General features: G+C 45.8%; 1 protein-coding gene across 2 annotated transcripts; it reads right to left on the minus strand.

Moving 5' to 3' along the window:
- Positions 1–4,193: 4,193 nt before the first annotated feature.
- Positions 4,194–10,962, minus strand: LOC140389212 (uncharacterized). 2 transcript variants are annotated; one of them, XM_072473391.1, is made up of 2 exons: positions 10,613–10,962; positions 4,194–7,983 (listed from the first exon to the last, which is right to left on the minus strand). In XM_072473391.1, the coding sequence occupies exon 2, from the start codon at positions 7,389–7,391 to the stop codon at positions 6,357–6,359; it is 1,035 nt and encodes a 344-aa protein (XP_072329492.1). In that variant the 5' UTR covers positions 7,392–7,983; positions 10,613–10,962; the 3' UTR covers positions 4,194–6,356. The 2 variants fall into 2 exon arrangements, with proteins under 2 accessions (XP_072329492.1, XP_072329491.1); XM_072473390.1 differs by lacking the exon at positions 10,613–10,962 and adding an exon at positions 10,143–10,430.
- Between the last annotated feature and the right edge of the window lie 287 nt (positions 10,963–11,249).

The following is an 11,249-nucleotide window of genomic DNA, read 5'->3' on the forward strand; positions in this document are numbered from 1 at the left end:
GGAGACTGAAGAAATGGAAAACCATCTCACAAGCCTCACTCCTGAAGTGTTTTTGCCACAAAACCAATATCACAGAACTCACTCTTGAATCTAATCTGTGTGAATGCATTAATGGGCACGGAGGTACGATCACTTTGAGAATGGTTTGTCGCACACCTCGTATCTCAATAATCCCTCCCCTGTGTGAATACATCAGTCATTCAGCGATCACTGTGAAGGTTTGGTCCCATACGTCACATCTGAAGGGTCTCTCCCGTGTGAACCGTTTGGTGTTTTAGAAGGCTTGTAGATATTGCAAAAGCTTTATCGCAAACCTCACAAGTGAATGGTTTCTCCTCTGTGTGAATGTGTTGGTGGAACTTTATTAACTGTGGGAATGGTTTGTTGCACACCTCGTATATGAATTGTTTCTTTCCTGTGTGACTGCACTGGTGTAAAAGGAGATACGTGATGCGTTGTTGTGCAAGGTTATACAATGACTGCGAGAATGATCTGATGCACACATCACACATAAATGGGTTCTCCCCAATGTGAATTTGTAGGTGATTGCGGAGATTATATGACCGCAAGAAACATTTGTCGCACACATCACACGTGTATGGCTTCTGCCCAGTAGATGTGCTAGTGATTCACGGGTATCGATAACTGTGCAAATGCTTGAATAGTTTCTCATCCATGCATCCATACTTGTGTGATACTACAGATGCACCTTGTGTATTTGGGGATTCTATGAACCTGTGAAGCCCTCCTCACACAACTCACACTTGTTCAGTCTCTCACCTTTAGGAATGAGTCAGTGGTTCATGAGGTTCCATAAATGATTGAAGCTCTCACCACACATACCTATTTTATCTCAGCCCATCAGCAGATCCTTCTATTCCTTTCTCCTTTATCTATTTAACTGGCTTCCCATCAAATACATTGAAACAATTTACCTCAAGCAATCACTGTGGGAGCAAGTTCCACATTCTCATCATTCTCTTGCAAAAGAAGATTCTCCTGAATTTCTCATTGACCATCTTATATTTCTGGCCCGAGGGACTTACGGTGGCGGCTATGGAGTGGGTGGTCGCACATTTGGTAGCTCCCGCTCATGGCGGTCTTTTTTGGGCTTTTTCCCCAGTTTTCAAGTGGAAGTGAGACTGAAAAAAGATGTAGAAGTGTATGTAGGAGATTTACCCTCTAGTTTATGGAGCTGAGGACTAGAAGTGCCCGAAAAAGAAGGAATAAGTCAGTTGAAGCGGTTGTGGAGCTGGCAACGCACGTGGAGATGGCGAAGGAGCTGGGAGCGACCCTGCCGGTTCAATGGTCGACGGAGCAGCTGATGAGCTTCTTGAATGAGAAGTTCACCTAGCAACGAAAGGAGAGTCTGGAGGACCTGGCCAAGGCGGTGGACTCGATCAAGGTGGTGGTTGACCGTGTGGAGACAAGGCTGGCAGCTCAGGGTCAGGCAACCCACAAGTTGGAGAAGCTGATGGGGGAGCACGACGAAGTTTGCCTCAATGGCACCGAGATGGAGTTAATGCGGGACCACCAGAAGTGGTTGGAGAAGGTGGAGGACTTGGAGAACTGATCACGCGAACTAAGGAGCGAATCGTGAGCTGGACCTTGTACTTTGGTGGAGGAGTTGTGATGCTGCTGTAAAACTTATGTTCGGGGCCATTTCTTTTTTTTCCCTTGGTTTTTGACTTCAGTTCTGTTTTTCCTTTTTGTCTTTTGTCAAGGAATGGGGTTTCTTTTTTCTGTTGCTATTGATTGTTTGCACTGTTTGAGTGGGAGGGGAATCAGTGGGGGTAGGATGCTAGGCGCCAGGGATGGGAACTGCGTGGTTAGCTAGGCAAGATACAGTTGGGGGGTGAGCTGAAGGTTAGCAAGGGGAGGGGGAATCTGGAGGAGGGGAGGGGGGGGAAAGAGTACTGTTGATGGGGGTGGGCCTTCAAAATGGAGGAGGAGGAAGAGGGTTGATGATGGTGGGCGCCCGAGGGTGGGCCAAGGGAGGTGCGGGACATGGGCCGGAGGCTACCCCAAGTGGGGCTATAGCTGATAGGCAGGGGAGTGGGGTTGGCGGGAGGGGGGGCCCCCGACCAGGCTGGTCACGTAGAACGTTCAAGGTTTGAATGGGCCAGTCAAGAGGGCCCGTGTGTTTGCATACTTGAGGCGACTGAAGCGGATGTGGCCATGCTGCAAGAGACAAACCTGAAGGTGGGGGACCAGATCAAGTTGAGGAAGGGAAGGGTTGGGCAAGTACTCCACTCGGGGTTGGACTTTAAAACGAAGGGGGTGGCGATTGTAAATAAGCGGGTGGCGTTCGAAATGGGGAATATAGAGGCGGATCCGGGGGGGGGGGGGGGGGGGGGGGGTTGGGGGGGGGGGGGGGAGTGAGATGTGTCATGGTTACTGGGAAACTGGAGGGAATGCTGATATTATTGGTGAATATTTATGTCCCAAATTGGGATGGTGAAGAATTCATGAGGCGGGTGCTGGGGAGGATTTCGGACCTGAATTCTCAGCGGCTGATTATGGGGGGAGACTTCAAAGGTCCTGGATCCAAGACTGGATCGGTCGAGCCCTAGGTCGGGCAAGGTCTCAGCTATGGCTAAGGAACTCCGGGGGTTCATGGAGCACATGGGGGGTGTATCGATCCGTGGAGAGTTGGGAGGCCGAAGGGGGGAAAGAATTTTTGTCTACTCCTATGAGCACAAGGTGTACTCACGAATAGATTTCTTTTTGCTGGAAAAAACGCTGCTGGCAGAGGTGATAGATGCTGAATAATCAGCAATAGTGGTGTCGGACCATGCCCCACATTGGCTGGACCAATGAGTGAGCAAAAGAAGGGCCCAGCGCCCACAATGGAGGTTGGATGTTGGACTGTTAGAGGAGGAGGTGGTGTGTGAGCGGGTGAGGGATGCCATCCGGAGATATATAAAGATCAACGATACGGGGAGGTGTCGCCTGTATGGTCTAGGAGGCACTGAAGGCAGTTAGCAGGGGGGAACGTATTTCTATTTGGGCATACATGCAGAAGGCGGAGCAGGTGGAGATAGAGAGGCTGGTGGGGAAAATCCTACCGGTGGACAGGACGTAGAGAGACCCCAGAGGAAGGCTCCAAAAGCTAGTGATTTGAAACAAACCTGTTGGACTTTAACCTGGTGTTGTAAGACTTCTTACTATATTGTAAAAGAGCAGGGGTTTTATCCCTAATGTCCTGGTCAATATGGATCCTGCATTCAACATTACTAAAACAGATTATCTGGACATTATCACATTGCTATTTGTGAGAGCTGGCTGTGCCTTGTTTTCAAGGTAAAATAGCGACTACACTTCAAAATGCACTTAATTGCCTGTAAAGTGCTTCCAGATGCCGAGTTTGTGAAAGTTTATATATATATATATGTGTAAGTCTTTCTTTTGTCATGTGAGTGTCCCTTTAAGAAAGGTTTAGTCTCATCATGTGAATTGTAGCACATTGAGTGTGGCTGTGAGGTGAAAGGGTTTAAGTTTGCCTGCTGTGGACTACAGAAACGGGAAAGAAGTGTTTGGCCTGTTTCTCTCTGTTTTCATTTTAGTAAAAAGCACATTGGGTGTGGTTATCTACCTTGTTAACTTTAAAGATATAGTTGTTTTCCAGAAAGAGTTTGAATCTGCTGTTTGGAACTGGATCAGAATTCCAGGAAAAGGACCAGTCCCATTCAAGTGAGAATCAGTGTGTTGGACCACTCCCTTGAAAAGGGGTTTTGGTTTAATTGGATTTTGTTATTGAATTGGAATAGGTAAAGGGGAATTCATTACATGTTATATACATAGATTACTGTAGCTGTGTGGTGGCTTTATGTCTGTACTTGATTAAAAAAAACTCTTGCTGTGTTTTATATATATGTGTTAACTACATTCTTAGAATAAACCTTGTTTGGATTAAAGTGTCTAGGAAGTCTGATGAATCACACCTGCAGTGAAGGCTTTTGTGCATACCCTAGCCAAATTGAACATAAAGGTTGTAGGTCAGGTGAACTTCATAATACACTTTGGAGTTTCTAAGCCCTGGCCCATAACACTTACTGAGGGAAATGTTCTGCTTCAGGTGAACTGGAAATTCTGAACGCATTGATGGATAAAGTATACCAGTGACGTTGACCAATATATTGTGAGTGTTTCAGTGAATAGGAACACACATGCTGGCAATCAGATAGCTTGGGTCAAGTGAACAAGTTAATTTATTGTGAGTTATAAATCTATACAGAAGATTAATAAAACAGCAGACAAACAACACAATATTCAGTTACGCCAAACTTAGAATCTACCAAAATAATTGGTAGATTCTAAAATTAACAATGCATTTGAAAACGACTCTAGAGCTTTCCCAGAACATGAAATAGATCTTGGAAGAGTGTAAGGTGAACATATCACACCGTTATTACATCGAGGTATGATGGGCTGAGGGTACTCAGGTCAGTAGAGACTCAGACCCACTCCCTCACTAAACTCAGGATAGTAGTCCTGCCAGACAGGAGTGCAAATATTACCCACGGTATTACTCAAATACCCCAAAGAGGATCTGTCTATAATTCACATCACCGACTAAAGCAGGGTCTGATTCTACCCCACACCCACTCCCGAGAGCTGGCTCACTTTACTAACGCTCACACGCACATACACATACTCTCATCTAATTCCCATCGCTCTGCCCTTTGACCCTCCATTCACCACAATGCTTCTGTAACCGTCAATCTGGTTTAATCACTCCCTCATAATTCTAGACCCTTGTCCCCAAAATTACTTTTATGTTTTTCCTTCCTGGTTGATCACCCTACTTCTCAAGTCCAAGGGGTGAATATTTGAGCATATTGGTCACAAGTGGTTTAGCCATCCATCGCCAGGTCAGTTAAAACTCTGCACTCTCAGAATAGACAACCTTTTCTAAGATTTGTGGGAACAGAGGGTCATGTGACAAGTAATCATTTTCAATCTCTTTCATACAGCTACCAAACTCAGATGCAGTAGTGGTCTGGAGATACTGCCAATGAAGCAGTAATGTTCCATCTCACTCTCTCAAATTAAAAACCTATCTGTACAGCCTAAATATCCAGCAGAGAGATAGTGAGTTTCCAGCGAGGGGGATTTCAGGTGAAGACTCCTTAATGTCTGGGAAAGACCGATTACAGATTTAAAAAATCAAACTGTCTGCAGTAAGTGCAGTTACACGGACTTCAAGCCAGGAATTTTTTTGACCAGCAAATAACTCATAAACCACAACTTTCTTTTTACCTTTCACTATTGACCTATAAATTTGGCAAAAACATAACTATCTCCAGTATAACTGCTAAAAACATAACGATATAACAGCTAAAAACATAACTATCCTAGTATGACTGGGAAAACTTCCCATCCTTTTGAATGCAAGTCCTGATTGTTACAGAAACATTCTATGTGTTTACCTTATTTTTAAAAAATTCCATCTTTACCTAGGTTTGTTTCAACTCAAAAATTAACTCCTTTGATTTAAAAAACATAAATGGTTAAACAAAGACATTGAGAATGTTCCTTCATCTTCCTATATTCACAGGAGGGGAAAAGTAGCGGATTCAGTTTTGAACTCGCATGTGTTTGTAATGGGTCCGACAACTGTGTGAAGGCTTTAGTACAGAACCCACACTGATCAGGAACGTGCCCTGTGTGAGTGCAATGATGGATACACTGACTGTGGGACAGCCTCTTCACACACCTCACCCTGGAATGGTTTCTCACAATTGTGCATCCTCTGGTCCTTCAGGAGATCAGGGGAGTGGGTGAAATCCTTATCACAAACATCACACCCAAAGATTTCTCCCCGTGTGAATCTTGTGGTGTCCCAGGATGTCACAGAAGCATAAACATAACGTTTTAAAGTTACTCCCTGTGTAGATCCTCTGATGAAGCAGACCTCGAGAAGGATTTGTTGCACGCCTCACACATTGAATGCCTTGGTGTTTGCAAAGATTTGATGGCTGTCTGAAGGTTTGGTCACACACCTCACATCTGAATGGTTTCTCCTCAGTGTAAATCCTCTGGTGTCTTTGGAGTTTCATAGACATTACAAATGTTTTATCGCAAACCTCACAATTGAAGAAGCGTTTTCCCTGTGTGGATTGACTGATGGTGGATGAGGCTCCTTAAATCTGTGAAAGCTTTGTCTCACACCTCATACCTAACCTGTTCCTCCTGTGTGTGAGTGCCTTGATGTGTACAAAGATTCCGTTAGTGTGAGAAAGACACCTCACACATAATGATTTCTCCCCTGTGTGAAAGACACCTCACACATAATGATTTCTCCCCTGTGTGAATGTGTTGATGCAGTAGTAGGTGGAAGCTTTCTCACAAACCTAACACCCAATTGGTTTTGCACCTATGTGAATACGTTGGTGTGTGCGGAGGTTAGATGAATTTGAGAAGGATTTGTCACACACTTCACACGTGAATGGCTTCTCCCCTGTGTGAATGCGTTGGTGTACACGGAGGTGAGCAGAATATGAGAAGGATTTGTCGCACACTTCGCATGTGAATGGCTTCTCCCCTGTGTGAATGCGTTGGTGTGCACGGAGGTTAGAAGAATTTGAGAAAGATTTGTTGCATGCTTCGCATGTAAATGGCTTCTCCCCTGTGTGACTGCGTCGGTGTACACGGAGAGTCGACGGATCAGAGAATGATTTGTTGCACAGTTCGCAGGTGTATGGTTTCTCCCCAGTGTGAATGTATTGGTGTACGAGGAGGGTTGTTGGCTGTGAAAATGATTTGTTGCACAACCCACATGTGAATGGTTTCTCCCCTGTGTGAGTGCGTTGATGGTCAAGGAGGGTCGATGACCGTGGAAATGATTTGCCGCATACCTCACACGTGAATGGCTTCTCCCCTCTGTGAATGCGTTGATGTGTGCGGAGGTGGCATGAATTTGAGAAGGATTTGTTGCACACTTCGCACGTGAATGGCTTCTCGCCTGTGTGGCTGCGTTGATGTGTACGGAGATTTGGTAACTGTGAGAATGATTTGTCACACATCTCACACTTGAATGGTTTCTCTCCTGTGTGAAAGCGTTGGTGTAAACGGAGATTCCAAGCTTTCGGGAATGATTTGTCACACACTTCGCAGGTGAATGGTTTCTCTCCTGTGTGAATGCGTTGGTGCTTGCGGAGGTTCCAAGCTTTCGAGAATGATTTGTCACACACTTCGCAGGTAAACGGTTTCTCCCCAGTGTGAGTCCGTTGGTGGTCGAGGAGTGTTGATGATTGAGAGAATGATTTGCCGCACACCTCACAACTGAACGGCTTTTCTCCAGTGTGAACACGTTGATGATTCACCAGCACTGATTTCTGTGCGAAAGCTCGGTCACACACCTCACACTTGAATGGTTTCCCTGCCATGGGGCTCTCCTTGTGTTGCAGATGATACAACTGATGCACTGTATGCGTTAGAAGATCCCTCTTCCCTGTAGTAATTAGTCAGTGGTTCATGAGGCTCGATGAATGATTGAAGCTCTCACCACACTTGGGAGCCCAATCAAACTTCTTCCCAGCTTCATCCGGACCGATCACCCACAGCCAAACCTTTGGAAAGGTTGGTTCTGATGGAAGGTCCACACCACTGACCAGTTTCAGATCTGATGATATGTCAAAGCTCCCCTGACCCCACCAATTTCTAGATGATGGTTTCACTGGTCAACCTTCTCTAGGTTGAGCAATGCTGTGAAGTGACTGGATGTCTCCCCACAGTTGGTTTAGCACAGGGCTAAAAAGCAGACCAAGGCAGGCCAGTAGCACAGTCAATTCCCGTACCAGCCTCCCCGAACAGGCGCCGGAATGTGGCAACTAGGGGCTTTTCACAGTAACTTCATTTGAAGCCTACTTGTGACAAGCGATTTTCATTTCAGTTGTCCAATTGTTCCTTGGGTGATGGTCAGGATCTATCTGCGGTCTCTATCATCTCTGTATTCTCTGGTGCAGTAGTGCAATCTTTCTGTAAAACAGAAAATAAACATGATTTCCTCCAACTCCCTTTCCCCCTTTGCTGAAGGGGCTGACTCTTCAGTTAGAGACTGTGCACAGTGAGTGCCAGTCTGCTACCCCCCTGGGAAATGTTTCCATCAGGGGCACTGGATAGTGACCAGAAGCAGTCAACATCCATCTCCCTTCTTGCTAGACACCATGAGGACAATGGAAAAGACAGTCAGGCAGTGTGTAAAATGGGCTATCAATTACCCGTCAGCTCCTGTTGCACTGGAAAATAGCAGTTTTGCCCTTAGGTTGTGGGTTTAATTTTTAAAAACAGGAAAAATCAAAGCTCAACAACGTCTCTACTTCCTACGGAAGCTAAAGAAATTTGGCATGTCTGCATCGACTCTCACAAACTTCTACAGATGTGCGATAGAGAGTATCCTATCCGGCTGCATCACAGCCTGGTATGGCAACTGCTCGGTCCAAAATCGCAAGAAACTGCAGACTGTGGTGAACTTAGCCCAACGCATCACACAAACTTGCCACCCCCACATTGATTCTGTATACACCTCCCGCTGCCTGAGGAAGGCAGACAGCATTATCAGAGACCCCTCCCACCCAGGCATCGCCTTCTTCCAGACCCTTCCATCAGGCAGAAGGTACAGAAGTCTGAAGACTCGCACATCCAGACATAGGAACAGCTTCTTCACCGCAACTACAAGACTCCTCAACGACTCCCCCTTGGACTGATCTGTTCCCTGTAAGAACACTATTCACGACACCCTATGCTGCTCATGTATTTGCTTTGTTTGGCCCTTGTTCCACATTGTAAGCAATCACTGTTTTGTCGATGTACCATTTGTCAATGTTCTCTGTTGATTATTCTGGTGTCTACTATGTAGGTACTGTGTACATTCCTCGGCCGCAGAAAAATACTTTTCACTGTACTTCGGTACATGTGACAATAAATTAAATCAAAATCAAATCAAAATGTTAATTCAATGGAAATGTTAAAAATTGTCTGCTTGTTTCACCAAATTATTTGAAGAAAACATACTGGACAGGAAGAGCTGGAAGCTATGAGCATGAGTCGTGTGGTGAAGACGAATTTTACCCTTTGAGAGTGTGTTTAATATAAAAAACAGTACGTAGTCTTACAACACCAGGTTAAAGTCCAACAGGTTTGTTTCGATGTCACTAGCTTTCGGAGCGCTGCTCCTTCCTCAGGTGAATGAAGAGGTCTGATCCAGAAACACATATATAGACAAATTCAAAGATGCCAAACAATGCTAGGAATGCGAGCATTAGCAGGTGATTAAATCTTTACAGATCCAGAGATGGGGTAACCCCGGGTTAAAGAGGTGTGAATTGTATCAAGCCAGGACAGTTGGTAGGATTTTGCAGGCCAGATGGTGGGGGATGAATGTAATGTGACATGAACTTATAGCCAAGTTCCGCACACATGAGTGCGGCCTCAACCGGGACCTGGGATTCATGTCACATTACATTCATCCCCCACCATCTGGCCTGGGAAATCCTACCAACTGTCCTGGCTTGATACAATTCACACCTCTTTAACCTGGGGTTACCCCATCTCTGGACCTGTAAAGATTTAATCACCTGCTAATGCTCGCATTCCTAGCATTGTTTGGCATCTTTGAATTTGTCTATATATGTGTTTCTGGATCAGACCTCTTCATTCACCTGAGGAAGGAGCAGCGCTCCGAAAGCTAGTGACATCGAAACAAACCTGTTGGACTTTAACCTGGTGTTGTAAGACTACGTACTGTGCTCACCCCAGTCCAACGCCGGCATCTCCACATCATAATATAAAAAACATTCAGGAGAAACCTTAATTCAATTGAGATTTTGATATTTCTCCGCTTATCCTCCAAGATTATTTGAAGAAAACACACTGGACGGGAAGTGCTGGAAGCTAAGGAGAATATTGCTTTGGTGAAGATGTCTGGAGGGTTCTTGTTTATCCTGGGAAATTAGATGATCTGCACTCACTCAGACTGCACATCCCAAATTCAGCTCTCAGACGCATTACTGGGCAAATCTATCAAATCCAAACCCAGGCTTTTGGGAAAGACCGAGGCCTTGAGGTAAAATCTTTAAAGACATTAAAAGACATTTCAATAAATGTTTCTCTGCCGCTCACAGATAATGACACCTCACCTTCTCATATTCAGCAATGACCCATTGAGCAAAAACTCAGCCTGTAAATCAGAAGGGAACTGCTTCCAATAAACACTCAATATCCAACACACAGCTCAGCTCTCTGATTGACGGGCCTCAGCCAATCGGGGATGGGGAACCGCTTCCCTGCACAGATTAGTAATGTCAATCACTTGACTACGCCAATCATATACGGGGGGGCGGGACTTCACGGACTCGGTGCTCCGTCCACACTTTCGAGCGAGACACATTCTCACCCGGTCAGAGCTACATTACCCACACTGCATGTGTCCCCGGAGCCTGCGCAGTGAGGAGTGGCAGTATAAATATGGGGAGTGCCAGCCCTCGGTGCCTGATGGGAGTTGTAGTTCTCCCGCGCGCAGCGGCGGTTGGCGCCCAGCGTTCGGGAGTTGGAATGTGAGGAAGCGCGAGCCCGAGCGGCTGAATCGAATTGAAAAGCAGAGACTGACCCTTGGTAGGAACCAGAGCGATGGCGGTGGGAAGATTCACCATTGCAGCAGAGTCTCACCCTACAACTGAAGAGGAAAAATTGCCACAAGTCACAGCAATCCCACTGACTGGACAACACAGAAGAGTTGCAGGAGGAGGACAGTGTAGCCGGCAGTCAAAAGCTGCAGAGAGGTTGCTTCTCTCACCACAGATGTTTCCTGACCTGAGCATTGTCATAATATGCACTCATGCACATCATGAGGTAAAAACAGGCAGTGACAGACACCCAGGTGAGCCAATCAACATTCATAACAGAACACGACCAATCACCAGACAACACCAGAGGGAGGCTTCCAACTATAAAACACACGAGGCATCAGCACTCTGCCTTTCCACTGGTGACAACTGTAGTGACAGTCAGGGTGTATATATCAGTCAGCACCTTCTACCCGTGGATCAGAGCTAGCCTGGTCTAGTTAGTTCGAGTTAGTATACTTATAGTAGAGAGTCAACCCACAGCCAGCTGTGTGCATTGTTATAGAAGTTCAATAAATTGTATTGAACCTACGTTTGGTGTATGCTTTACAGTTTATCTGCATCGTGCTGCAGTCTGTTTTACCCCATGGTGAATAACACGACAAGCATTTCCAGCGTTTT

Source organism: Scyliorhinus torazame, chromosome 14 (assembly GCF_047496885.1).
Source record: "Scyliorhinus torazame isolate Kashiwa2021f chromosome 14, sScyTor2.1, whole genome shotgun sequence".
Taxonomy (NCBI): domain Eukaryota; kingdom Metazoa; phylum Chordata; class Chondrichthyes; order Carcharhiniformes; family Scyliorhinidae; genus Scyliorhinus; species Scyliorhinus torazame.

Bases quoted from the DNA above. Each gene is read 5' to 3' on its own strand.
- LOC140389212 (XM_072473391.1), bottom strand. From the start codon at position 7,391: ATGGCAGGGAAACCATTCAAGTGTGAGGTGTGTGACCGAGCTTTCGCA.